Source organism: Mauremys mutica, unplaced genomic scaffold, assembly GCF_020497125.1.
Source record: "Mauremys mutica isolate MM-2020 ecotype Southern unplaced genomic scaffold, ASM2049712v1 Super-Scaffold_100418, whole genome shotgun sequence".
Taxonomy (NCBI): domain Eukaryota; kingdom Metazoa; phylum Chordata; order Testudines; family Geoemydidae; genus Mauremys; species Mauremys mutica.
This window is the reverse complement of record NW_025423337.1, coordinates 258,587-284,462: the sequence shown is the minus strand read 5'-3', so window position 1 is coordinate 284,462 and position 25,876 is coordinate 258,587. Positions and strand designations below refer to the sequence as shown.

Here is a 25,876-nt window from a genome sequence, read left to right as displayed (position 1 = left end):
GTGGACCTCCCGCAGGCATGACTGCGGAAGGTGCGCCGGAGCCAAATGCCGCCCTGCTAGGACAATGCCGCCCCACGCGCCTGCTTGGCGCGCTGGGTCTGGAGCCGGCCCTGTGTCCGTCATCCCTCTCATTCATTTTGACCAAACTGGGGATAGTTAAATTTCATCTTTCAATACAAAGTCTCGGATGAATTTTCCTTTCCGTAGGTTTTAACTGAAGAGAGGAAAACTCATTGAATAGGACGCATGGAAACTGCACTGAATAAAGTCACATCTCAGTAACTTGTGACATTTTTCATCAACAAAATAAAACGGGTGGATAGACATGCTTGGAAATGAAGTAAATGTGGATGTCACACTTTATTGGGGAATAGTCAGAGGCTTGGAGGAAGGTGACCATCATCTTGCAGTGTCTTCTGAACTGAGAGGGCAAACACAAGGCGTTTGATCATTCAGCTACTTCCCATAAACTCAGCCTGCCATCCCTGGGCTTCTCCTTTGACCAAGGTGACTAGGATCTTCAGTACGATTTAGTGGCCTGAGCTCAACATAGTAACTATGTAGTTCATCTTTATGTCACAGACTGCAGATAACATTACAACTCACCTGCAGTGAGTGGGACTAAAATCGTGATACTTCACCTCTAAAACCACAAACGTCTGTCATTGGAACTAGAAGAGATTTTTCCATAGCTAGCCAGCAGTAGTAAGCTGTTTATCTTTTCTGTAAATCAACTACCCACATACTCCTGAGTTCTAATCCTGCTTCCACCTCTAACTCTCTATGTGCTTGGGCAAGTCATTGAAACTCTTTGTGCCTCTATCCGCCCATGGAAATGGAGCTGATGATACACCATTACTTCAGAGAGGACTAGTGCAGATTCATCCACTGGTTTTTGGAGATCACTCTGAAAAGCTAGTTGGGTTTCCGGTGGAAGTGGGTGATAGCCACAGGGGAAGGAGATTTTTGAACATAAACAAAGTTATCAGTGTGGACCTTACAGAAGCTTGCCTGTTTGCTTTAGAGGCAGGGAAGAATCTCTGAGGAAAAGCCAAGTGGCATCATTCACAAAGAAAGTCAAACCACTGGTCTGCATGCTAAAAACTGCCCTGTTGATGATGACAGCCCCTGAAAATGGCCACTGATATTATTGCTAACTTGCCAAATGAGTAATTACACATCTTGGACCGTGCAGCCACATGCTCTCAAGGACTGGAGGAACTGGTGAGCTCCACATTATTTGCTGGAAGCTGAATATTGGGGTTTGTGTGAATTTTGGCCGTATAGCTCCAGTTAGCAAATTCATTTCCATTTACTATGAGGTTCTACTACAGACCCATATTAGTTTGTTAGCAGCAATATTAATTCCCCAAGGTACCTGGTCCACATTTCGGCTCTTATACAGCCTGATTCAGTGAGATATTGAGCACATCCTGGAAGGGGCTGAGTGCCTCCACTCCATTGGTGCACTCAGCCCCTGGCTGGATTTGTAAGACCTTTTTACTGTTCTCCAAAGAAAAAAAAGCACCATTAGCTGCTGTACAGGGATGTGGAGTCAGCTGTCAAAACCACATGTTCCTGTGCAGGAGTGCGTGTGTGGCTGGTGGTGGGGAGGGTGGGAGCTCAGTCTACTCTAAAAGCATGCCCACAATGAATATGGATGGTCATCCATCAATTTATTTTAAGCACATTACTTCTCTGTCAAAAAAAAAAAAGACATAAAATTAGGTTTGTGTCACTCACTTAACATTGCATTTTCCCTAGAGGATCATGCTCCAAATAGCGATAGCAAGCTCATGAATATTAATTATTTCCCTGAATGCAATGCAGTCTCCAGACAATGGGACTGTGGAGAATGCTACACCTAATGTATGGAAAATTGGCAAGGTAAAGGATGGATCTTCCACAAAAGGGAAGCTTCCAACTGGAAGGAGAGGTTTTTCCAAACAGGGAAAGACAGACCAGGGCGACAGAGGTAGAACGATGAAGTTGATGCCAAAGCATAAGCTGAAAAGCAGCGGTATTAAAGCGACATCAACTTAAAAAACATACGTCTTTCTCTGAACGTTTTTCACCTACTGCTGTGCCAAGCAGCCCTGAAAATGACTAACTGAAAGAGATTGGAGCCAAAAATCATCCTCTTTGTTTTCCTGGCGTTTGTTTCCTTTTTGGCATTTGACAGCACGAGGCCCTGATCCAGCAGACGCGTAATGAGGATTTCAATAGGACTGATCATGTGCTTCAAGTTACGGTCACACTTCAAAGCTTTGCTGCCCTTGGTGCGCAATCAATTTCCCGACTTGTTTACGTGGGCCTTTCTCACCCTGATGTGAGGGGGAAGTTAAGTAATAAATAAGAATAATAGGAAATGTAATTGTAATAACCCACAAATTGCCAGGCAGACTCAGGGGTAGATGCAGGACCTGAAACTCCTTTAAAGACATTTTTAAACTTGTCTTTCAGCCTTTACTGTGCTCCTGTCATAATATCTCCTCACAGGTTTCTTTGATATGTTTTGGTGCCTTTTCCAATATGTCCTTCTCCTTCTTCAGAATGGTAGGAGAATGTGTGTCCCACCACTGCAGGCCTTTACTCGTGCAACTAAGGACCAGTTGGATAAGTAAAGTTTTATTAAAAGATGCACATGGAGACTCTCATCTTCAGGCAATTGGTTTGAACTTGGCTCTGGTCCATAGTGATCCCAAATCACTTCCATGCCACGAGGCCTCACTGTCACTGGGAAACGAATCAGGGATCTCCATCCAACTACAGGACAGGGTGTGTGTGTGTGTGTGTGAGAAAATCGGGCAAAGCTCTGATTTTCTTTTCTCCTGCAGTATGTTGTTAACAGGAGAGGTGAAACTTTCATCCAGAGACCAAATTCCAAACTCCGTGGGGAAAGAACAAGGGCTCCATGAGCAAAAATCCACTGGTGGATGTGGGCATAGAGAATAAACTAGGGGATGGAGAAGAGCTAATGACATTGCAGTATTCCATTTAAAAGGAAGGACTGCCAGATGCTTTAATTAATTAATTTATTTATTCCACTGTCGCTCTTAAGTTTGGTGTGAGAGCATCTTGCAAGAACTAAATGCCATTAATCTTATCTGTTTTCTTTTCTCGGCTTTGTGTTCTGAGAAGGCCAGGGCAGCCTGACAGTAAAGACCACACAGCTTTCTCCCCCGCCTCTCTCCTTGGTTCACCCCACTCCTCCCATGGCAAAGCAGATTGATCACAGCCTTATCTGATTATAAGGGGGAGGATGAGGGAAAACAAAACAAAAAAAAAAGAAGCAGAAGCCTAACTGAGTTATAGGCACCAATGCAAAGCGTCCTGAGAGCTGCTGTGTGCCATGTACACAAAACAAAGTGAACCTGTCAGAGACAAAAATAAAAGGCCCTGATGGCAGGAGACACACAGGGAAAGCAGCAGATTTAAGCTTGCTAGTGTTTGCTTGCTTAATTGCATTTCTGCTCTAGCAAACAAGGTGAGGAGAGTCCTCTCTCCGGAGGTGTGAATGTGCGCGCTTGTTAAACCTCCTGTCACGGAGACCTCAGAGCACCTTTTAATTCTGAGATCAGCGTCCACTGGCTCCACTCAAGATAGCATGTTAAAAATAGCAGTGTGGATGCTGCGGCCTGGGCAGTGGCTCAGGCTAGCTATCCTTGTCTAAGCCCTCTCAACCCCTGGGTCCAAGCTTGGGTGGCCAGCCTTATCTGCTGGCCATGGCACAATGCCCACACTTCTGTTTTAGCACGCTGTAGTATCTCGAGCAGAGCTAGCCTGAGTCTGTCTTGAGAGGCATGCACCCAGCTGCAGTGTAGACAATAACCGTAGACCCTAATTCAGCAAAGTGTTTAAGCATGTGCCTACATTCCTTTAAAGGCTTTGGTAAGCAGGGGTTGTTTGCTTCACCGGTGCTAAAGAGAGCTAAATATTATCACAGTAATGTCCATATAAAAGTAGTCCAATATGAAAAGATTATTTATTATTCTACAGAGCCACAACATGTGCTAGTCTCGTAACATTACAGATCAAATGCACATGTTTCTCTGCCTCTTTTCCATTCCTCAAGCCATGGGCCCAATCATTCAGTCATTTCTCAAGCAAAACACCCGACTGAAGTCAAAGAAGAGTTTTGCTTGACTACAGCTGGCAGGATTTGGTTTGATGTTATCAGGCTTTCAAGAAGGGGGCTTTGTGCTTCCTTTTTCTTTCTGTATTTTTATTATACGTAAGATTTGTTTTAAAAAATAACCCCTTCCCCTGCCCCAATGGTTTAATGGTTTCTAATAAGATAATGTCTTATTTTGTGTTAAAATATGTCTGTCTGGCTGAAAGACCAGTGTTGTCTCTGTCGAGACACTCATCATTGGTAATCCAGAGTCCATGGAAGCCAATTGGTGTCTTTCCGTAGATTTCAGTGAAGTCGACTCAGGCTCTTACTGAATCCACATACTAATGATTTCACCAACAACTGGGTTCGATTTTGATTTTTTTCTAAAACTAGCACCGGTGCAAAACACCAGCTTTAACTCTGCACCTGCCTATGAAAAAGGAACAGCTTTACGCCTGCTCTGAAAGCTAACTCCATTTTCGCAAGCCCCCCTGGTCAACCCCCCCCCCACGCTAAAACACCAAACACTCATAGAAGCAAGACTGAAACATACGTCAAGCTGCAAAAATGGGACTTGCTCTGTATTTAGTTTGATTTTTTGTCCAGAGTGTGAGAGGACAGGATTTTTTCACACTCACGTGTAGCTCTACTATGATTCCTTGAGATGAGCCACGTGACCAGGATAAAATAAATAAATAGAAAAACCCAAAACTTTCTTGGAACTAAACACAAATCAAACCTTTTCGGAGCTCCTTTAACCTGTGCATAACTGTAAAGATGTGAAGAGCCCCATTCAACTTTAAGCACAGGAGTATTTTCATTGAATTCAATGGGCTATTCATGTGCTTAAAGTTAGGCTTGCACCCAAGCATCGCTGAATCAGTGCCTTGGATCCTCGGGTGTAGGTTGCTAAATCGAAATCTTAAGTAGGTTAGATAGACTATGGTTCGGTAGATTGCTCTCTCAGTCCGTCCAGACAGGACCAGCTATGGAACTGCAGAACACCACCTGAGCACACCCATTGTCTTGTGATCTGCAGCCTGATTCTGCAGATTCAGGATGTTTGGATGGGTCAAAATAGTATCCAAGCCAAACGCTCACCGAGGCTCGTCCCTGGCCTAGGCTATAACATGATTTTTTAACAGGGCTTTGGAGCTGTGCTCTGGTTCTGCTTCAGCTCCAGGCAAAAACCTGCAGCTCCACTGCTCCGGAGCTGCTCTGCGCTCCAGCTCTGGGCTCCGCTCCAAAGCCCTGTTTCTTAACGCAGTGCTGTAAGGGCACGTCTACACATACTGCGCTGGAGTGGTGCAGCTGCGTCACTGCAGCGTATCTGGTGAAGACGCTCTATGCTGATGGGAGAAAGCTCTCCCAGCCATCGGCATAATAAAACCACCTCTGTAAGTGGTGGCAGCTATGTGGTGGGAGCTCTCAGGTGGACATAAGCGTCAGTGTGGACAGTGCTATGTGGGGGTAACTTATGTCACTCGGGGCGGGAGGTATTCACCCCCCTGAGTGACATAAGTTATGCTGCCATAAACTGTAGTGCAGACCAAGCCTTACACAGAAGCTGCAGGGTAGATGGGCCCTCCGTTGCCCTTCCCTCCCCCTCTTCTCCTCCTCAAGGATTTAATAAATATGTTAAGCTCACAACTGCAACTCTGCAGTCCCCAGAGAGCTGGAACATCTTCTGGCTATTGTGTTTACATTTCTTGCTAATCAGGGCAAACCAGGCTTGCAAACAAAATCTGATTAAGTAGTTTTCACCTCTGAAAAAAGGGAAATAGCTGGACCTTTGATCCTCGGATATTGATTTGCATCTCAAAGCAGGTGTGACCTCAGCTGGGGCTGCTTCTGTTCCAAGTCCCTTCCCCTGAGGGATCAGTTCATATCCTGTCATCCAGCCTGATCCAAAGCCTATGCAGGGGTGGAAAGCCACCCACTGACTTCAATAGGTTTGGGATCGGGCCCTAACACACCTAAAAGCCAAGCCAGTTACAAAACCACCAGAATCAATTTCCCATCCAAAGGACTAGAAACAGGGAAAGGACACACGCCTGTCAATCCCACAAATCCCACCTTTTCCCTTGCCTCTAGGGCAACCCATAGACAGGTCACTGAGGTTGCTGTTTCTTTTTCACTTGCACCACGCACAGAGGCGCTGCCCACCCTGGGCGGAAGGGGCTCCGGACCAGACTTACCAAGGCAATTAAAGGATAGCTCCTGCTGACAAAAGAGGGAGCAGCCATCGCCATTGATCTTATTCATGTCATCACATTCTTCCCCCAGATCTCTGCAGGCAGGAGACAAAATGAGGGATCAGATGGAAAACAGCTGCATTTTTCAGACCTCTCTTAGTTTCTGTCTCAGAACCTGGAGATGCTTAATTCAGTGATGTATGCCTTCAAAACACCTGTTCTCTCTCCTCCATCCCCCAGCTTTTACAATTCTAGGGTACAAGGTTTCCCCTCATGTTCCCTCAGAGGTAGGTGGCACTATTGCTTCCGGGCTAGGACATAAGCACTTTCCTTTATGGTTGCTGCTGATGACTCAGCAGGTGGGGGAAAGACAGCAGCTGTGGGATCAGAGGACAGCCTGGAATGGCAGGAATTCTGGAAGCTCTTCATGCTCTGTCTGAAAGGGCCGGATTGTGGCTCCAGCAATGTGCCCACACGGGGGAATAAGGAGGTGCAAATGCCTTCTTCCCTGTGCTCAGATTGCAGGTAGCAGCATGGGATGGAGAGCACTTGGCAGATAGTGGATGGAATCCTGGCTCTGCTCCCACAACCCACCAGCCAGTGCCGTTAAGCCAACACAGAGGGGGACGCAACCTGAACCACAAAAAGAACTGGCATGGGTGACTCTCTCCCCCCACAAACCCCACAGGAGCAAGTGTGGCAATGAAGAACCAGACCATGACACAGTCTGGTTCCTGATCTGCGCTACCCCTTACTCAAGCCGTGTGGCAAAGCCACAACTGATGTCTAAAAAATTGGCAGCGTAACCGTATGAGAAATGGTACACAAAGTACAACTGATATCTCTTTCTTTCTCTTCCCAGCTGCCCCAGGTGTATCAATGGTTTGTTTTTTTTAATTTGAATGCATTGCCTTTAGGGCCCGATATTGCAAACACTTGCTGCCAGGCCTAGTGCTTGATACCATAAGGAGTCCTATTGTTTTGACAGGAAGCTCTGCTTCCCCTGAACAGCATTTGCAGGACTGGACTTGTGGTTGTTGTCAATACTGCCATTAATTAATTACATTTTATTAAAGCACCTGGAGACTTTTGAGCAGGTCCCACTCACGCTATAAATTCAATACAGTGAAAAATAAACTGCAATTGTTAATCATTAGTTTTATTATTAGTGGCCTGTCGATCAGCAGGGAAGAAGAGAGAGGAGTTGATTGAGAACCTACAATGACTAACACTCTCCCTTGGAGCCCAAATCTGTCACCTCCAAATGCATCCCAGCTCCTGCGGCCTTCAGAGCAACCTCGCACTGAAGTTGCCCTGGAAACCTGGCCTCCCATGTGCCAGCTGTCCATCAACTGCCAGCCCACCTGGGACTTCTCACTTAATGACAGCACCGAAGATGCTGTGAACATTTCTTTTTTTGTCAGCAATTAACACTAAGAAATATCTATCTATCTATATATAAAGGTGTCAGGACAGCAGGACCTAACTAAGTTCCAATTAAATGTTATCATCTTGGTAATAATCAGAGACGTGGGTCCTTGTCTCTCTACCTCTGAGAGTCAGCCTAGGCTATGGAGACATCAGGTATCAAAGACAAAAGCTGTAATTATTATGTAGGAGAGGCAGTAATTTCCTTCTAACCCCAATCTCTGGATCAATGGAGGCAGCACTGCCGTATCTATTTGCTTACTCCACACTTACTTTTGGATAATCCCATCTCCACAGTATCCACTTCCATGGGTATATAGAGTCATGGGGGAGGGTTCACTCTCCTCTGTCCCAGAAATAACGGCAAATTGGTACGTATACACGACACTCTCACTCAACTCCCTACGGCACAAGAGAGGAAACAGTACGTGAGCAGCACAATACAGTCAGTAATACAGGTCAGCGAAGGGGCTGCTGAAAAGGGGCTGGGATTCTCAGAAAACGTCCTTAATTCAATCAGGCTCCTAGAACATTCCCGAGTCACTTGAATGGGATTACATGGGACTAGTGTTCAGCAAGGCACCCTCCTTTTTGTGGGAGTAATCTGTGCCCACATGCTTCCACGTTCAATTCAAAAGCAAGCACAAATCTGAGTAGCGGCAGCTCTTAACTTACAGTGCTTGACTGCAGGTACAAATCCGAGAGTGAAATAGCCTGCTCCCCAGATTTGCCCCTACAGCTGATTTAGTGGGTACAAAAATGTGGGTGCATTTTGCGGCTGTAAATGATGAAGGATAATTTTGCCTGTGCTCTGCTAACCAAGCCAGGCGCTAAATTCTTCACAAAGATCATTTGTGAGCTAACAGTTCAGGCAGCTGTAATCATGGCAGTCACTCCAGCCAAGTGGGGGGAGGGATAGCTCAGTGGTTTGAGCATTGGCCTGCTAAACCCAGGGTTGTGAGTTCAATCCTTGAGGGGGCCACTTAGGGATCTGGGGCAAAAATTGGTCCTGCTAGTGAAGGCAGGGGGCTGGACTCAATGACCTTTCAAGGTCCCTTCCAGTTCTAGGAGATTGGTATATCTCCAATTATTTTTTTTTTTATTTTTTTTTAAATTTTATTTCCAGCAGATCAAGGGATGTGATCATCCCCCTCTACTCAGCACTGGTGAGGCCTCATTTGGAGTACTGTGTCCAGTTTTGGGCCCCACACTACAAGAAGGATGTGGATAAATTGGAGGGAGTCCAGCGGAGGGCAACAAAAATGATTAGGGGGCTGGAGCACATGACTTATGAGGAGAGGCTGAGGGAACTGGGATTGTTTAGCCTGCAGAAGAGAAGAATGAGGGGGGATTTGATAGCTGCTTTCAACTACCTGAAAGGGGGTTCCAAAGAGGATGGATCTAGACTGTTCTCAGTGGTAGAAGATGACAGAACAAGGAGTAATGGTCTCAAGTTGCAGAGGGGGAGGTTTAGGTTGGATATTAGGAAAAACTTTTTCACTAGTAGGGTGGTGAAGAACTGGAATGGGTTACCTAGGGAGGTAGTGGAATCTCCTTCCTTAGAGGTTTTTAAGGTCAGGCTTGACAAAGCCCTGGCTGGGATGATTTAGTTGGGTTTGGTCCTGCTATGAGCTAGATGACCTCCTGAGGACTAGATGACCTCCTGAGGTCCCTTCCAACCCTGAGATTCTATGAGTCTATGATTCTATGATTCTAAGTGAATGTGCCACTCTCTGTGAGCTTGGACTTCCCCCACTCCCACCCTCACGCATGTTCTGCTCTTGGGCACACATGCAATTCCTACCGATAGCTGAATGCACATGCCTCTGAGAGCAGAGTGCAGCCTGTGTGTATGTGTCTCTTCTCTGTGTGCACACATCTGCATGAGTAAACAAACTGAAAACACATCCAGCAAAGGAAAATTTGGCTAGACTAGAATTTCCATAGGAAAAGAATGATTTACAAAGTTCATGTTTGTTAAGCGATGGGATGGGAAATTGGTCCTAGACTGTCATGGCAGAGGGACTGGCACTACAGTAAGCATGGGGTGAGGATTATGTTTATGAGTGAATAGGCTGCAGAGGACTGGGTGTGCCTAGAAGACTGGAAAGGAAATTTCATAGGGAGGAAGGATGGAGTGTGCACAATTACGTGGTCAAGGGCTGAATGCAAGAGTTAATACAGGGAGAGTGTTATGTGTATGTCAGGGAAGAATGACGGCTGGGTTAGTTTGTCCCAGTGTGATTTGGCTTAATCCAGCCACTAGTTATAAAATGAGGTGGGAGTTTTCCCACTGCAATCTGCTACCCACATGTGGAAAATGATCTGACAACAGATGGCTCCCATCAGAGCAAGTGATTCTTACAGTCTAGCTTTAGGGATGGAGGCAGAAAGGACATTTCTCTACTGAAACACCTCCTGGACCTCTTTGCTAACTGTGGAGGACTAGGAACTATAGAACCACTCCTCAGGCACAGAAAGATTAAGTAGTTTGCCTAAAGTCACAAAGGAATATGGAGGCCAAGCCAGGAACTGAGCTAGTGCCCAGAACTTAACCACAAAACCAATCTTCTTCCCTATTTCCATCACTCTGGCTCTTTCAGAAGGTGCTTCTGTGCATACTACTGCTAGCAAACTTAAGAAGCTCCCTACCTTAATAATCCACCACAGAGAAGAAAATTCAGTCTGTCAGATACCTCTGAGGTCAAACGCAGATTTAGCACTTCCAGCTAAAGCAAGGCTAGATCAGAGTGACCCACAGAGGATGGGAAATGGGAGAGTGGGCAGCTCCAAGTGACTCTTCCAATTGGATACAACAGGCAGACGCTGGTTACAGATGCTCCTGAGGAGGAGCAACACCTGGGCTACAAACTCAAAGACTATGTCTACACTATGGAGCCTGTATAGCCCCTTAGTGTAGATGCAGCGTACACCAAGAGGAGGAGTTTTTCTGCCAGCGTAAGAACACCACCTCCCTGAATGACATTAGCTATGTTGACAAAAGCCCTCTTCTGTGGCATAGCTGCGTCTACACTAGGGTTTTTTGTTGGCATAACAATGTTGATGGGGTATGTTTTTTCACACCCTGACTGACATTGCTATGCCGATATAAGTTTTTAAGTGTAGATCTGGTGTTTTAAACTCACATGACTTAGGACTTGCAGCACGAACATGCCAAATACTTTGCAATTGATGGCAAAATCTCCTACTCAGTTTGGCTTACCAAGAGTGGCATTTCAGAACCTCCCACTTGGGACGTAAGTTACATTAACTCATCCATTGCTGTTTGTCACAATCCGTGTGTGGTTATTTAATGCTTTGGCATTCCTTTGGAGTGCCAAACTTGGAGAGAAACATGAGTGTTTTAAAGTGGATATACATAGTAATATGCAAAGCCGTGGTGATAAGTCCACCTTTTCATATTCTCTGTATGTATAAATATCTTCTGTCTGTGTGTTCCATTCTCTGCATCCGATGAAGTGGGCTGTAGCCCATGAAAGCTCATGCTGAAATAAATTTGTTAGTCTCTAAAGTGCCACAAGTACTCCTGTTCTTTTTGCGGATACAGACTAACACAGCTGCTACTCTGAAACCTGTCACAGAAAAACAGATAGATTAACAAAAGCATTTTCTTCCATGTATCAGGTACATTAATGAGCACTCAAGTGGATATTCGGGTTTGTGTATCTGGAGTTGTCAACAAGACAAGCTTTTGGGGGGCATTGATATAAGCAAGATTTTGACCATTTATTTTTTCCATTTGCCTTCCCACCGATCCGATGGGACAGTAATGACAATAATGCACTCTTTCCACTTCTCTGTCCGTCGGTTCTGATGCATGGCTGTTTCACATGATGGTACTTAAGGAATTGAGGCTGAAGAGCATCTTTAATGTTAAGGATGCGAGCAACTGCTCTTTCAAATTTATACCTATGGTCTTTTAATGATCTTTTCCAGAACTGACTAAAGGGTATTGATCGCTCTGGCTTCCGCTCAGGGGGAGGCACTATTACTGAAAAGCATTGACTCAACTCCTCTGTTTAGAGGAGGAATTAGAATACACCATCTGAAATACCACAAGGGCTGCTTTTCCTCTCTCCAGCAGCAAGGGAGATATTTGGAGATTGAGATATAGAGGTCTTCTATTTCTTTTTCTCTTTCTATTGGGGAGGGTGGGCACTTGAGGGTTTTTTTTTTTCACTTTGTCTCTCAGAAGTGACCTTGTTAGCCACGTTCCCTGTGTTCGTTTCAGCCAGAGTGTTCCTATAACATTGAAAGGGCCCCATGATGCCACCGGGATGACGGGGCGGAGCTCCCTACCCATGTAGTGACGACATAAGTAGGAGCCTACCAAATTCACAGTCCATTTTGGTCAATTTCACAGTCATAGGATTTTATAAATTGTAAATTTCATGATTTCAGCAATTTAAATCTGAAATGTCATGGTGGTGTGATTGTAGGGGTCGTGACCCAAAAAGGAATTGTGGGCTGATCGCAAGGTTATTGTAGGGGAGGGTTGTGGCACCGCTACCCTTACTTCTGCGCTGCTGCCCACAGAGCTGGGCAGCTGGAGAGCTGTGGCTGCTGGCCGGGAGCCCAGTTCTGAAGGCAGAGCTGCTGCCAGCAGCAGCGCAGAAGTAAGGATGGCATGGTACGGTATTGCCACCCTTCCTTCTGTACAGGTGCTGGCAGGGTGCTGCCTTCAGAGCTGGGTGCCCGGCCAACAGCCGCCACTCTCCGACCACCCAGCTCTGAAGGCAGTGCAGAAGTAAGAGTGGCAGCACTGTGACTTCCCTAAAATAACCTTGGGACCCCCCTGCAACTCCCTTTTGGGTCAGGATCCCCAGTTTGAGAAATGCTGGCCTCCCCTGTGAAATCTGTATAGTATAGCGTACAAGCACACAAAAGACCACAATTCACAGGGGAAGACCAGATTTCACGGCCCATGATGTTTTTAATAGCTGTGAATTTGGTAGAGCCCTAGACATGAGGGATTGTGGATTTCTCAGTTGCAGCGCGCACTCCCCTGAATGTTTGCAGATGTGCAGGAGCTAGGGTTGCACCCTAGGCATGCCTGGGTTATGTCCCTTTTAGGGTACTCAGCACCTTTGGCCAAAGTAGCTGCCTCTCCTACTCTGCATGGGAAATCAGCTCCATTCTAGATGTCTCCTGTTTGGTTACACTGAGGGAAAGCAGCTCCCTGCACCCTCTCTTCCCACTTCAAGGGCCAATGTGTTTTAGTAGCATAAGTGATAGATAGATTTTTAATTATAAAGTTCCCTCTTTGTCATGAAATTGAAAATCTTCTTAGAGACCATCCCAGCTTCTGCCCCTAGAGAGCATGGAGTTCCATAAAAGTAATGAATGCTGCAAGGGAGGCTATCATGTAAGGAGAAGGCGGAGAACCACTGCACCCAAATGTCTTGAGTACCTGCAGCCAAATTATGGCTGCCTCCAGCAAGGGTGTGTGGGAGGTGTAATCGGTCGGTCGGGGCTCGACCCTCCAGCGGGCCGGAGGGGAGCCACACCGACTCACTTCTGTTCGCCTGCTAGCTATTAGGAGTCACGGGGAACAACGTTAGATCGCCGGGCCCTCTGGTGCAGGGACCGGCCAACAGCAGCTCAAATAGGCCCAGGCCCTCTGGTGCAGGGCAGGGCAACAGCAGTTCAATAAGCCCTGGCCCTTTGGAGCAGGGTAGGGCAACAATAGTTCAGGTAGGCCCTGGCCCTCTGGAGCAGGGCAGGGCAACAGCGGTTCAATAAGCCCTGGCCCTCTGGAGCAGGGCGGGCAATAGCAGTTCAATAAGCCCTGGCCCTCTGGAGCAGGGCAGGGCAACAGCAGTTCAATAAGCCCTGGCCCTCTGGAGCAGGGCGGGCAATAGCAGTTCAATAGGCCCTGTCCCTCTGGAGCAGGGCAGAGCGACAGCAGTTCAATAAGCCCTGGCCCTCTGGAGCAGGGCGGGCAATAGCAGTTCAATAGGCCCTGTCCCTCTGGAGCAGGGCAGAGCGACAGCAGTTCAATAAGCCCTGGCCCTCTGGAGCAGGGCGGGCAATAGCAGTTCAATAGGCCCTGTCCCTCTGGAGCAGGGCAGAGCGACAGCAGTTCAATAAGCCCTGGCCCTCTGGAGCAGGGCGGGCAATAGCAGTTCAATAGGCCCTGTCCCTCTGGAGCAGGGCAGAGCGACAGCAGTTCAATAAGCCCTGGCCCTCTGGAGCAGGGCGGGCAATAGCAGTTCAATAGGCCCTGTCCCTCTGGAGCAGGGCAGAGCGACAGCAGTTCAATAAGCCCTGGCCCTCTGGAGCAGGGCAGGCAATAGCAGTTCAATAGGCCCTGTCCCTCTGGAGCAGGGCAGAGCGACAGCAAGAGGCAGAGCTCAGGCCCTCAGGTAGGGCTGAGCAGCAGTTCAGTCTGTAAGCCCAAGCCCTATCTCAGGGCGGGGCAGCAAGACAGCAGCTCTAGCTCAAACCCTCAGGCAGGGCTGAGCAGCAACAGCCAAGTGCAAGCTGCTATGCCAGAGCGCTGGGTTGAGGGGGAGTCTGCCACCCGTGAGTGGGGTGGCAGGGGGGACACAGGCCCACCCACTCCACTGTGTCCCAGCCCGGGGCCCTAGCAGCGGCGTGGACCCGCTGCAGTCAGTGGGGATCCTGGCCGCAACACACTGACATGGGCACATCAGTGCCCTCAGCCGGACAAGGGTCGGCTACCCCCGGGCTACAGTCCATCTCCCCCTCAAGGCCTACCTCGTCCGTCGCACCCGGTTCAGGCCAGTCGGTCTGCATCGGCTCTGGTGGAGGGCTTGGCGGCAGGTCCGGTAGCTCGTCTGGGAAGTTGGGCCAGGACGGCTCGGGCGGCTCCTCTGGGTAACAGCAGGGCCTAGGGGGCTCCTCCTCATAGCGGGCGCTCGGCAATCCTGGGGGCTCCTCCCAGTACGGGCTCCGGGTAGGCTCCGCGGGCTCCTCTGGGTAGTGGGCGAGGGGAAGCTCCGGCCAGGCAGGGCAGTTACCTTGGGCCGAGGAGGGCTCCCAGCCGGGAGCTCCCGCAGGCACGTCTGCTCCCGGCGACGGCTGGGTGTTGACTGAGCTTGGGCATGCGCCTTTTCTACTTCCTGCCCCGCCCCTTGACTTCCGGGGGGCGGGGACTGGGGGCGGAAGTTCCGCCCACTGAGGTGTTGGCAGGCCAGCTCCCTCTGCCGGGCAGGAGGGGAGCCACACCGACTCACTACACACACCCCCCCTCAAGTCTGGCTCCCGTTCATCGGGGCCAGGCTCCTCCATCTCTCCAATACGCGACAGGAAGTCCGCGTTGGCATGGTCCTTGCCAGCCCTGTGTAGAACAGTGAATGCGTAAGGCTGCAAGGCCAAGTACCACCGCATGATGCGGGCGTTATTGTCCTTCATGCGGAGTAGCCATCGAAGGGGGGCGTGATCTGTCACCAGTGTGAAGGGGGCCCCCAGCAGATAGAAACGGAGGGCCTCGCAGGCCCATTTAACGGCCAGCGCCTCCTTTTCCACCACGGAGTAGTTCCTTTCGCGTGGGAACAATTTCCTGCTAAGGTAGAGTACGGGGTGATCTTGACCCTCCACATCTTGAGACAGAACTGCGCCCAACCCCACCTGGGAGGCGTCCGTCTGTAGAATGAAGCCTCGGTTGAAGTCCGGGCTGTATAGAATGGGTTCTTGGCAGAGGCAGTGCTTCAGCCGTCGGAACGCTGCCTCGCAGTTCGCGTCCCAGCACACCTGTCTGGGGCTATCCTTGGTCAAGAGCCCCGTTAAGGGCGCGGCTATGGAAGCAAACTGGGGAATGAAGCGTCGATAATATCCGACGATGCCCAGAAACTGACGAACGTGGCGCTTCGTCGTTGGTGTTGGGCAGTCCAGTAGGGCCTGTACCTTCCCCACGAGAGGCCGCACTCGGCCCCCTCCGACCGTGTAGCCCAGATAATTCGTCTCCTGCCAAGCGATGCGACACTTCTTGGGGTTAGCGGTCAACCCCGCTTGCCTGAGTGACCTTAGGACTGCCGCGACCCGGGGCAAGTGCTCCTCCCACCGACGACTATAGACGACCACGTCGTCCAGGTAGGCGGCGGCGTATTCGTGATGGGTCTGTAACAGGCGGTCCATCAGCCTCTGGAAGGTCGCCGGTGCCCCATGAAGACCGAAGGGCATCCGGGTAAATTGATAGAGCCCCGAGGGGGTGGCAAAGGCGGTCTTTTCCTTCGAGGCCTGGTCGAGGGGGATCTGCCAATACCCCTTACTGAGGTCGAGGGTTGTAATGTATCGAGCTTCGCCGAGCCGATTTAGTAACTCGTCTACCCGGGGCATCGGGTACGCGTCGAAGCGTGAGATGGCGTTAACTCTCCGAAAGTCAATACAAAACCGTCTGGAGCCATCTGGCTTGGGTACGAGCACCACGGGGCTGCGCCACTCGCTCTGGGATGGTTCCACGACCCCCAAAGCTAGCATCGCCTGGACCTCTTCTTCGACGTCGTTTCGCATTCGATAGGGTAGGGGCCGGTTCGTTTCACGGATCACCTTCCCGGGCTCCGTCTGGATCGAATGGCACACCAGATTGGTCTGCCCTGGGACAGCGGTGAAGGTCCTCTGAAATGCTCTCAGGAGACAATTAGCCTGCTTCCGCTGCTCGTCCGTCAATGATTCGCCCAGCGCTGGTGTGAGGTGTTCCTCGGGCCGGGGTACGCTAGGCCCTAGCTCCGGTTCGGGGGGACACGGGTTAATTAGGAGGCCCTCCTGTTCCCGCCAGGGCTTTAACAGGTTGACATGATATCGTTGGGTCGCCTTGCGCTTGCCCGGCTGACGAACCTCATAGGTTACGGGTCCGGTCTTCTTAACCACCTCATACGGCCCCTGCCAGCGGGCCAGTAGTTTAGACTCACTGGACGGCAGGAGCAGCAAGACGCGGTCCCCCGGCGAAAATTCGCGGACCTGGGCTCCTTGGTTGTAGGTCCGCTCCTGTCGGCGCTGGGCCGCCCTCAGATTTTCTCTGGCTAGGGTTCCTGCCTGGGTAAGGTATCCCTGTAACTGGATGACATAGTCTAAAAGACCTTGGGTCGGGGAGGTCGTCTGTTCCCAGGCTTCCCGCAGCAGGTCTAGGAGTCCCCGGGGGCGGCGACCGTAGAGAAGCTCAAAGGGTGAGAACTGTGTCGATGCCTGGGGAACCTCCCGGATCGCTAACAGCAGGGCAGGCAGGAACTGATCCCAATGCCGGAGCTCCTCGGGAGGGAACTTGCGCAACATGCTTTTAAGGGTTCTATTGAAGCGCTCCACTAGTCCGTCCGTTTGAGGGTGATAGACGGTCGTGCGGAGTTGCTTGACCCCTAAGATGCCACACACCTGTTGGAGCAGCCGAGAGGTGAAGCTGGTCCCTTGGTCCGTCAGTATCTCCCGGGGAAGTCCCACCCGGGCGAAAATCTTCATCAGTTCCCCGGCTATGGTCCGGGCCGTAATACTCCTCAAGGGGATGGCTTCTGGAAACCGGGTGGCGTAGTCCACAAGGACGAGAACATGCTGAAACCCGGTCGTTGTTTTGGGGAGCGGACCCACGAGATCCATGGCGACCCTCTCAAAGGGTATCTCCATGAGGGGCATGGGAACCAAGGGTGCCCGGGGTACTCCTGGAGGTGCCGCTAGCTGGCATTCTGGGCAGGACCGGCAGTACTCCTTTATATCCTGGTGGATCCCTGGCCAGAAAAACCGCCCCAGAACCCGGGCTAGGGTCTTCTCTTGCCCCAGGTGTCCGGCGGCCGGGACGTCGTGAGCCAGCTTCAGCACGGCCCGTCGATGGCACTGGGGAACCAGTAGCTGAGTCCGGGGCTCCCGGGTCCGCGGGTCCCGGTCCATCCGGTACAGGCGGTCCCGACGCAACTCAAAGTGGGGCCACTGAGTAGCTCGCTGGGGTTCAATCACGGACCCATCTATGGCCGCAAGTTGCTCGTAATAGGCGCGGAGGGTAGGGTCCGTCCTCTGGTCCTGGCAGAAGTCACTGTCAAACCGGGGCCCCTCCGGGGGTTCCCGGTGTGGTTCCTCCTCTCGGGGGGGTCCCGGCCCTTCCCCTATGGTGTCCGCCGGGTCTTCAGACAAGTGTTCCGGGGTGTCTGCTTCGAAGACCGGCTTGACCCGCAAGAGTTCCTCGAAGGCGGGCCAGTCCCGCCCCAGGATGACAGGGTAGGCCAGGCCCTGCGCCAGGCCGACTACCAGATCCCGAGTGACCCCTTCAACCGTCAACGAGACTCTGGCACTAGGATAGGGCTTGACATCCCCATGTATGCATTGTAGCTGGATTGTTCCTAAGCGGGAGTCGGCCGGGGGTCCCAAGTCCTGGCGCACTAGGGTCTGGCCACAGCCGGAGTCAATTAGGGCCCGAGCGGACTGGTGGCCGACAACCACCGGGACGGTTAGCTTGGGGTTCTGGGGCAGTCGCGCTCGGTTGTGTCCTGCCCAGACCTGGCCGAAGCTACAGTCCATCCCTGGACAATCCCGCTGCAGGTGCCCCCGCTTCCCACAGCCAAAACAGGGGCCGAGCTCAGGTCGCCGGGTCCGAGTGGCCATTTGGGTCGGCCCGCGAGGCGGGCTCCGACGGGGCCCCGGGGTTCCGGGGCGGATGTGCGTGGGGCCGGTCCGAGGGGCTGTCTCCCGGCCTCGGGCCCGGGGTTCCGGGTGGCCGTCCGGTCCGTGTCCTACCCGCCGGGTTTCACTGGGGGATTCCCCCTTCCTTTCCCCCCGTGGGGTGTCTGTCCTGACCCCAGGAGGGTGGCAGGGGGGTCCTACCGCCGTTTCAGCAGCTAGGAAATCCTCCATCCTGCTTACGGCCTCGGCCAGAGTCGTGGGCCGGTGACGAAGGACCCATGCCCTGCCCCGGGACGGCAGGGTGTGAACGAATTGTTCGAGGACGACCTGTTCCGTAACTTCCTCCGCCGTCCGCTCGCCCGGTTGGAGCCACCGCCGGCAGTTCTCTTTTAGCGTCTGGGCGACCACGCGGGGCCGAGCTCCGGTGGGGTACACCTGGCTTCGGAACCTCTGCCGGTATGTCTCCGGGCTGACGTCTAGCGCGTCTAGTATGGCGGCCTTTACTCGATCATAATGTCGGGCGTCCTCCGTAGGGAGTCCTCGGTACGCCGTCTGCGCCGCCCCGGTTAAATAGGGGGCGAGTAGCGTGGCCCACTGGTCCCGGGCCCAGCCGGCGACCAGGGCCACCCGCTCGAAGGTTACTAGAAAGGCCTCGGGGTCATCGTCCGGGCCCATCTTGGTTAAGCGGAGGGGGGCCGCCATCCGGGGTGGTCCTGACCCCTCGCCGGCGGGTCCCTCCGCGGGACGAGGGTGAGCGACTAGCAGCTGTTGCAGCTGGGCCCCCAGCTGTTGCAGCAACTGCTGCTGCTGTTCCAGCTGGGCTGTGTGCAGGCCTTGTTGCAGCTGGAGGTGGGCTGCGTCCCTCTGTTGTTGGTCCTCCCGCTGGGTCGCCTGCTGCTGCTGCTGATGCTGCAGCTGGGCGGCCAGCTGCCGCTCCTGACTTTCCACAATCAGCTGGACTATGCGCTCCATCTCCATTTGGGTATTGGGGCCGAATTGGCAGTCGTTGGCCCCTCTTCTAGCCCTTTCTCACAGGGCTTAGGTTCACGGTCCCTGGTCAGGTACCAATGTAATCGGTCGGTCGGGGCTCGACCCTCCAGCGGGCCGGAGGGGAGCCACACCGACTCACTTCTGTTCGCCTGCTAGCTATTAGGAGTCACGGGGAACAACGTTAGATCGCCGGGCCCTCTGGTGCAGGGACCGGCCAACAGCAGCTCAAATAGGCCCAGGCCCTCTGGTGCAGGGCAGGGCAACAGCAGTTCAATAAGCCCTGGCCCTTTGGAGCAGGGTAGGGCAACAATAGTTCAGGTAGGCCCTGGCCCTCTGGAGCAGGGCAGGGCAACAGCGGTTCAATAAGCCCTGGCCCTCTGGAGCAGGGCGGGCAATAGCAGTTCAATAAGCCCTGGCCCTCTGGAGCAGGGCAGGGCAACAGCAGTTCAATAAGCCCTGGCCCTCTGGAGCAGGGCGGGCAATAGCAGTTCAATAGGCCCTGTCCCTCTGGAGCAGGGCAGAGCGACAGCAGTTCAATAAGCCCTGGCCCTCTGGAGCAGGGCGGGCAATAGCAGTTCAATAGGCCCTGTCCCTCTGGAGCAGGGCAGAGCGACAGCAGTTCAATAAGCCCTGGCCCTCTGGAGCAGGGCGGGCAATAGCAGTTCAATAGGCCCTGTCCCTCTGGAGCAGGGCAGAGCGACAGCAGTTCAATAAGCCCTGGCCCTCTGGAGCAGGGCGGGCAATAGCAGTTCAATAGGCCCTGGCCCTCTGGAGCAGGGCAGAGCGACAGCAGTTCAATAAGCCCTGGCCCTCTGGAGCAGGGCGGGCAATAGCAGTTCAATAGGCCCTGTCCCTCTGGAGCAGGGCAGAGCGACAGCAAGAGGCAGAGCTCAGGCCCTCAGGTAGGGCTGAGCAGCAGTTCAGTCTGTAAGCCCAAGCCCTATCTCAGGGCGGGGCAGCAAGACAGCAGCTCTAGCTCAAACCCTCAGGCAGGGCTGAGCAGCAACAGCCAAGTGCAAGCTGCTATGCCAGAGCGCTGGGTTGAGGGGGAGTCTGCCACCCGTGAGTGGGGTGGCAGGGGGGACACAGGCCCACCCACTCCACTGTGTCCCAGCCCGGGGCCCTAGCAGCGGCGTGGACCCGCTGCAGTCAGTGGGGATCCTGGCCGCAACACACTGACATGGGCACATCAGTGCCCTCAGCCGGACAAGGGTCGGCTACCCCCGGGCTACAGTCCATCTCCCCCTCAAGGCCTACCTCGTCCGTCGCACCCGGTTCAGGCCAGTCGGTCTGCATCGGCTCTGGTGGAGGGCTTGGCGGCAGGTCCGGTAGCTCGTCTGGGAAGTTGGGCCAGGACGGCTCGGGCGGCTCCTCTGGGTAACAGCAGGGCCTAGGGGGCTCCTCCTCATAGCGGGCGCTCAGCAATCCTGGGGGCTCCTCCCAGTACGGGCTCCGGGTAGGCTCCGCGGGCTCCTCTGGGTAGTGGGCGAGGGGAAGCTCCGGCCAGGCAGGGCAGTTACCTTGGGCCGAGGAGGGCTCCCAGCCGGGAGCTCCCGCAGGCACGTCTGCTCCCGGCGACGGCTGGGTGTTGACTGAGCTTGGGCATGCGCCTTTTCTACTTCCTGCCCCGCCCCTTGACTTCCGGGGGGCGGGGACTGGGGGCGGAAGTTCCGCCCACTGAGGTGTTGGCAGGGCAGCTCCCTCTGCCGGGCAGGAGGGGAGCCACACCGACTCACTACAGAGGGGTGAAGGAAAGCTCTGTAACCTCAACACCTTAAGTGTCCCCAAGAAGGCCCAGCCTTTATTTGCTCCTAAATGGGGAACTTGATCCACCAAAAGTTTGGGTCCTGCTCCCCCGAAGACTTTGTTCTCTGAACAGACTCTCTCTTTCAGCCCTCCTCTCACCCCAGAACCAGCCCTTCCTTCCACATGTCCCAGCTGGAGCCTTGCTTTCCTCCAGCACCTTTGCCCTTGGTTTTCTTCCTTAGTGATGAAGCCTAGCTCAGCAAAGCAAGAAGCCAGCTGGCAGTGACCAGCTGTGGCCTTGACTTTCTCTGGCTGCCACACCTTGGACCAACTGCTCTAGGGTGGGCCAACCATGGTCACAAAGCCTGAATCCTGAGGAGCTGAAGGTTCTCCACAGACATAGAGCTGCCCAATATTTTGCCATTTTGATTAGCTCTACTATGTGGCTGTTCTGTATAATGAAAACCTGAGTCCAGGCAAGGAACCCCTTTCCCGCCATTTTGAAATTTCTGCCATGTTCATATTTGTTATACCCATCCCCTACTTTGGTCCATGGTCCTGAAGTCCCCACAGTGCATGTTACACTAGTGAGTTAGCCATGTTCAGGCTGAAACAAGATGGGGGGGGGGGTCTCAGTCCAGCTTCTAGTGGTCCAAGTGCCACAAGAATTATCACAACTGGCCACGGGAAGCCTGATCCTGACTGACTGAAACCAATGGCAGTTTTCCGCATTGGCTTCCATGGGAGTAGGTGTCTGATCACAAATTGGAATGGAGATAGGGTGAGATTTAATGGGAGTTAGGTGCCTAGATACCTCTAAAAATCTGACCCATAGAGACTAAATTCCTCCTTTCCTTGAGGTATGTTGGCAGGAGAACTTAGATAAGTCTGCACTGCTCCTCTTGATTAATGTGATTGTTATTCATTACCTACACTACAGTAATGGCTCCAATTGGGATCCAGGTACCACTGTGCAAGGCATAGTGAGGACCCACAGGGAGAGACAGTCTATCTCCCAAAGAGCTTACCATCTAAATAGGCAAGACAGACAAGGTAATGGGAGGGAAAACAGAGACACAGGTAGAAGTGCTCTGCCCAAGTTCATATGCTATTTCAAACCCATATTTAGGCACCAAAATAAGAGGCCTTATTTAAGTTAATGGGAGCTGAGGGAGCTCTGTAGCTCAGAGATGACGCTCCGCAGGATTGGTCCTGAGCTCAGGTCAAGAAACGAGGTTCAATAAAGTAGTAGAGAATTCAACTAATCTCTTTTTCTGTGGTCAAGCATGCTCCTGGATTACCGAGAGCTGCCCCATCCTTTCTGCTTGAAGCTAGGGTCATTAGACTTTACTTCCACTGCAAGAGGAAGAGCATCTAGGAAGTGCCACTGTGGCTTTTCATGCTCCCATAGCCTAGGGTGCTTATAAAAGCTCTTCCTATAACAGATGGCCCCAGGGGAGAGGGTCACTTTAGGACATAATGATCACACCTGTTATTGACTGTACAAATAGAGCTGTTTTCCCCTCTTCTGTAAGCTCTCTCTCTCTCTCTCTCTCTCTCTTAAATAAAAGTGGTATGAGAGGCATGGTACAAGACAATGAAGAGAATTCCAGTCTGATTTTGAAGCTGGGAGGGAGGTGATGGAATTTTGTAAACAAAAGAAGGACATCAAAAATCTCGAGTTCTTGCACTTGTCTATTATTTCAGCTGCCGTTAGATCTTTCGCTGTTTGAATAAGCCAAGCGACATGGCAGATGCAAGGGCCTCAAAACAAGCCTCCCGCCTGTCTCTTTGGCACAAAGTTGATTTAGAAGAAACGAACGCCAAGGAGGCTCCTGCTGAGATTCTTCTCTCTCTATGGAAGATAGGCTTGGCTCTAACGGGAGGATTGGGCTCATGCGCCGTCCTCTGGCTTTTACTGTTCACCAGGGACAGCAAAACAAGTTAGTGGCAGGATTAAATAAACCTGACAGGCGCCTGGCTGTGCTCCCTGTGGAGCAAAGATTGGAGATGACTGGACGGATTTTACCCTATCCCTCTGCCTGAAATTCAAATTAAACCTGAACGGACTAAGAGTTTCACGGAGTGGCAAGGATGAATACTGGCTCCGTTTGGGCTAAGATTCACTCAGGAGTAGCCTTATTATTTATGAATTATTATTAATAAAATTATTATTACAGTAGCACCTAGAGGCCCCAGCACAGATCAGGGCCCATTCGTGCTGGGTGCTGAACAGACACGTAGTGAAAAACAGCCCCTGCTTTGAAGAGTTTATAATTGAAATAGACAAGAGACACAAAGGTTAGGTTGGGAAACAGAGGCACCGAGATGTGAGGTGACGTGCCCAAGGTCCCAGAGCAGCTCAGTGGCAAAACAAGGCATAGAATCCTGTCTCCTGAGTCCCAACTAAGTGCCCTATCCACTAGACCACACTGCCTCTCCTGTCCCCAACCTATAATCCGCGGCATGCACTTGCTATGGCGCAGACGGGTCTCCCTAATAATTACTCTAGGGATTATGGGGTGCTGTGTTCCATAGAAAGCCAGTTTGGAAGTGAGAATAGGGAGCAGGAAGGAGAGGTGATGGGGTACAGACTGCTTCCCCACCCTAAAACACTAAGTACTGGGGGAAACCGAAACCATGTAAGGCATCTTTCATCCTCACTCCCAAAATGAACCAGCTTGGGGAGCAGAACAGTCACACATCCCTGCCCGACGTCTTGCGGGAACTCAGGAGGGATACACAGGCCACACAGTGCCCTCAGTACAGCAAACGTATGTTGGTTGAAGAGGGTCCCAGAGTCCATGGGGCACCTCTTGGAAGAGCAGTGGGAGGACGACTAGGGGTTGTTTGCAACCTGATCATCAGCTGATGTTTATAAACCATTCACGAACATGGGCAGATGTTTGCAAATGCAAAAGTATCCAACTGCACCGGCACTGAATCTACGTCCTGCCAAGCCCTACCAGCTACCTCATCTCCTACCAGCTTGCACAACGTGTGAGGCATCAGAGGCAGTTATTTGTGCAGAACCATATGCCGCTTCTGAAATTTAGGCAGTTGCCATTTCAAAAAAAAAAAGTCCTCACTCATTCCATTCCCTGGCCTGATCGAAATTCTTAGCCACCTGGAAGCAACAAACTGCCTGAGCAACTTGGACCGTTTGGACTTGGATATGTTATATCCTTGCCAGTCATACCTCCTGTCTCCAAAGAATGTGTTTCAATCTCCCCTTCCAAGGTCACAGGCAGAGTTCGATTTGGCTAACACCTCCCCCTAGACCCCACACAAGTGGATGTACAAACAAACTGTCTCACATGGATTTTTGTCTGATCTGATAGACATTAATTAGTCTAATTGATTTGCCTTTTATTCTATTCCTGGGTGCCTTGCTCTGAACTCCAACAATCAAAGTCTGGGTCCAGAACCTCAGCTGGCATAAAGTGTCATAACTCCATTGAAATCAACAGCACTCTGCCCATTTCCACCAGCTACAGATCTGGCCCTTGGATTCTAACATGTTTGCCCATTTGACATAGACAGTGGTTTTCCATGCAGTATATAAGAGGTCCACATGTCCTGCTCATCAACTCAGCAGTTGGTATTAACCATAGCTGGGGGAAATAACAAGAATGCCTCAAGTTCTCATCTCAACTGAGTACTTTGTGTAGCACCTTTTGTATTACCAAGTGGTTCTAGCAACCGTGAGTCTGACCTTTCCACTGACTTCAAGACCAGGCCCTCAGCCAACTTTCTTTTCTAACTCTGTCTTGGCAAGCTAGTTCTAGTACCTCATCAATGTCAACATCTTACCCACTTCCACAATGCTAGGGAGGCTCCACATGTCTCGTCTACGATGTCACAGATATTAACGATAAAGCAATGATCAAATCAATTAGAAACAGGTATTTGCACGTAACATGCTTTTGTATACCACTGGAAGCAATGACACCCGTGAATTCAAGATTAAAGATAGACAGCTATGGTACAGTTTCTACTGTCAGTTACACTGGCATAAATTAGGAGTAACTCCACTTATTTCAGTAACCTTACTCCAGATTTACACTGGTGTAACAAAACAAAACATTAAAAAGAGTATGAGCCAACGAGTTCAATTTCCAGCCTAGGTTAAAATGTCCATTCTACACTTGGTGCTCAGATCAGCACGTAGGTTCCTATAATAGGTAACTGGTGCTGTTCTGAGTGGTCAAAATGCAGTAATGCGCACGTTAATATAGCAACCTAACTCTGAAAGTTGAGCCCCATGTACATTGCTAGCAGATAACTTGGACATTAAACCACTGAAACTTTCCTTTAAATAGACCATTTTCTTCCTTCATGCAAACACATGAGGCTTTAAAGTAGCAAACATATATATGCAACTGATTAACTCCAGCAGACTTTGATATAATCGTACAAGTATTTGCCATGGTATCAATTTAAAACACAGTAGCAAATTTAATAAAAAACAAAGTTTGCAGTCAAGGTCACCAAGATATTTCTTGTTTGTTTTTTTAAACAAACTTTTTAACACTGATGGACAATTTTTAAATTTATTAGTTAAACAAAATAAGATTTTTTCTTTAGAAGATGACAAGCTCCTTCTGAAGCTTCTTAATGGGATTGAGTTACAAATTCCAGGATAAAGTAACTGTTAGAGGTCCCAAGTCTTAGATGGGAGTTTGTGCCCGAGAGGCAGTTTTATGGAAGTATATAGGTTAAGGGGCTCAGCACTTGTTGGTTATTAAAGAAGCGGGGGGTGGAGGGGAGGAATCTGTTTTGTTCATTTCCTGAGCACGGTTTCAGGTGATGTTCA

The 25,876-nt window shown here is 51.0% G+C and overlaps 1 protein-coding gene across 1 annotated transcript in view; it reads right to left on the bottom strand.

The window, feature by feature from the left end:
- LOC123361231 (pappalysin-1-like) overlaps positions 1-25,876 on the bottom strand; it is a 248,369-nt gene that overhangs the window by 122,596 nt on the left and 99,897 nt on the right. The window contains 2 exon segments of the mRNA XM_045001347.1: positions 6,316-6,407; positions 8,014-8,142. Of these exon segments, the coding sequence (XP_044857282.1) occupies positions 6,316-6,407; positions 8,014-8,142 (221 nt within the window).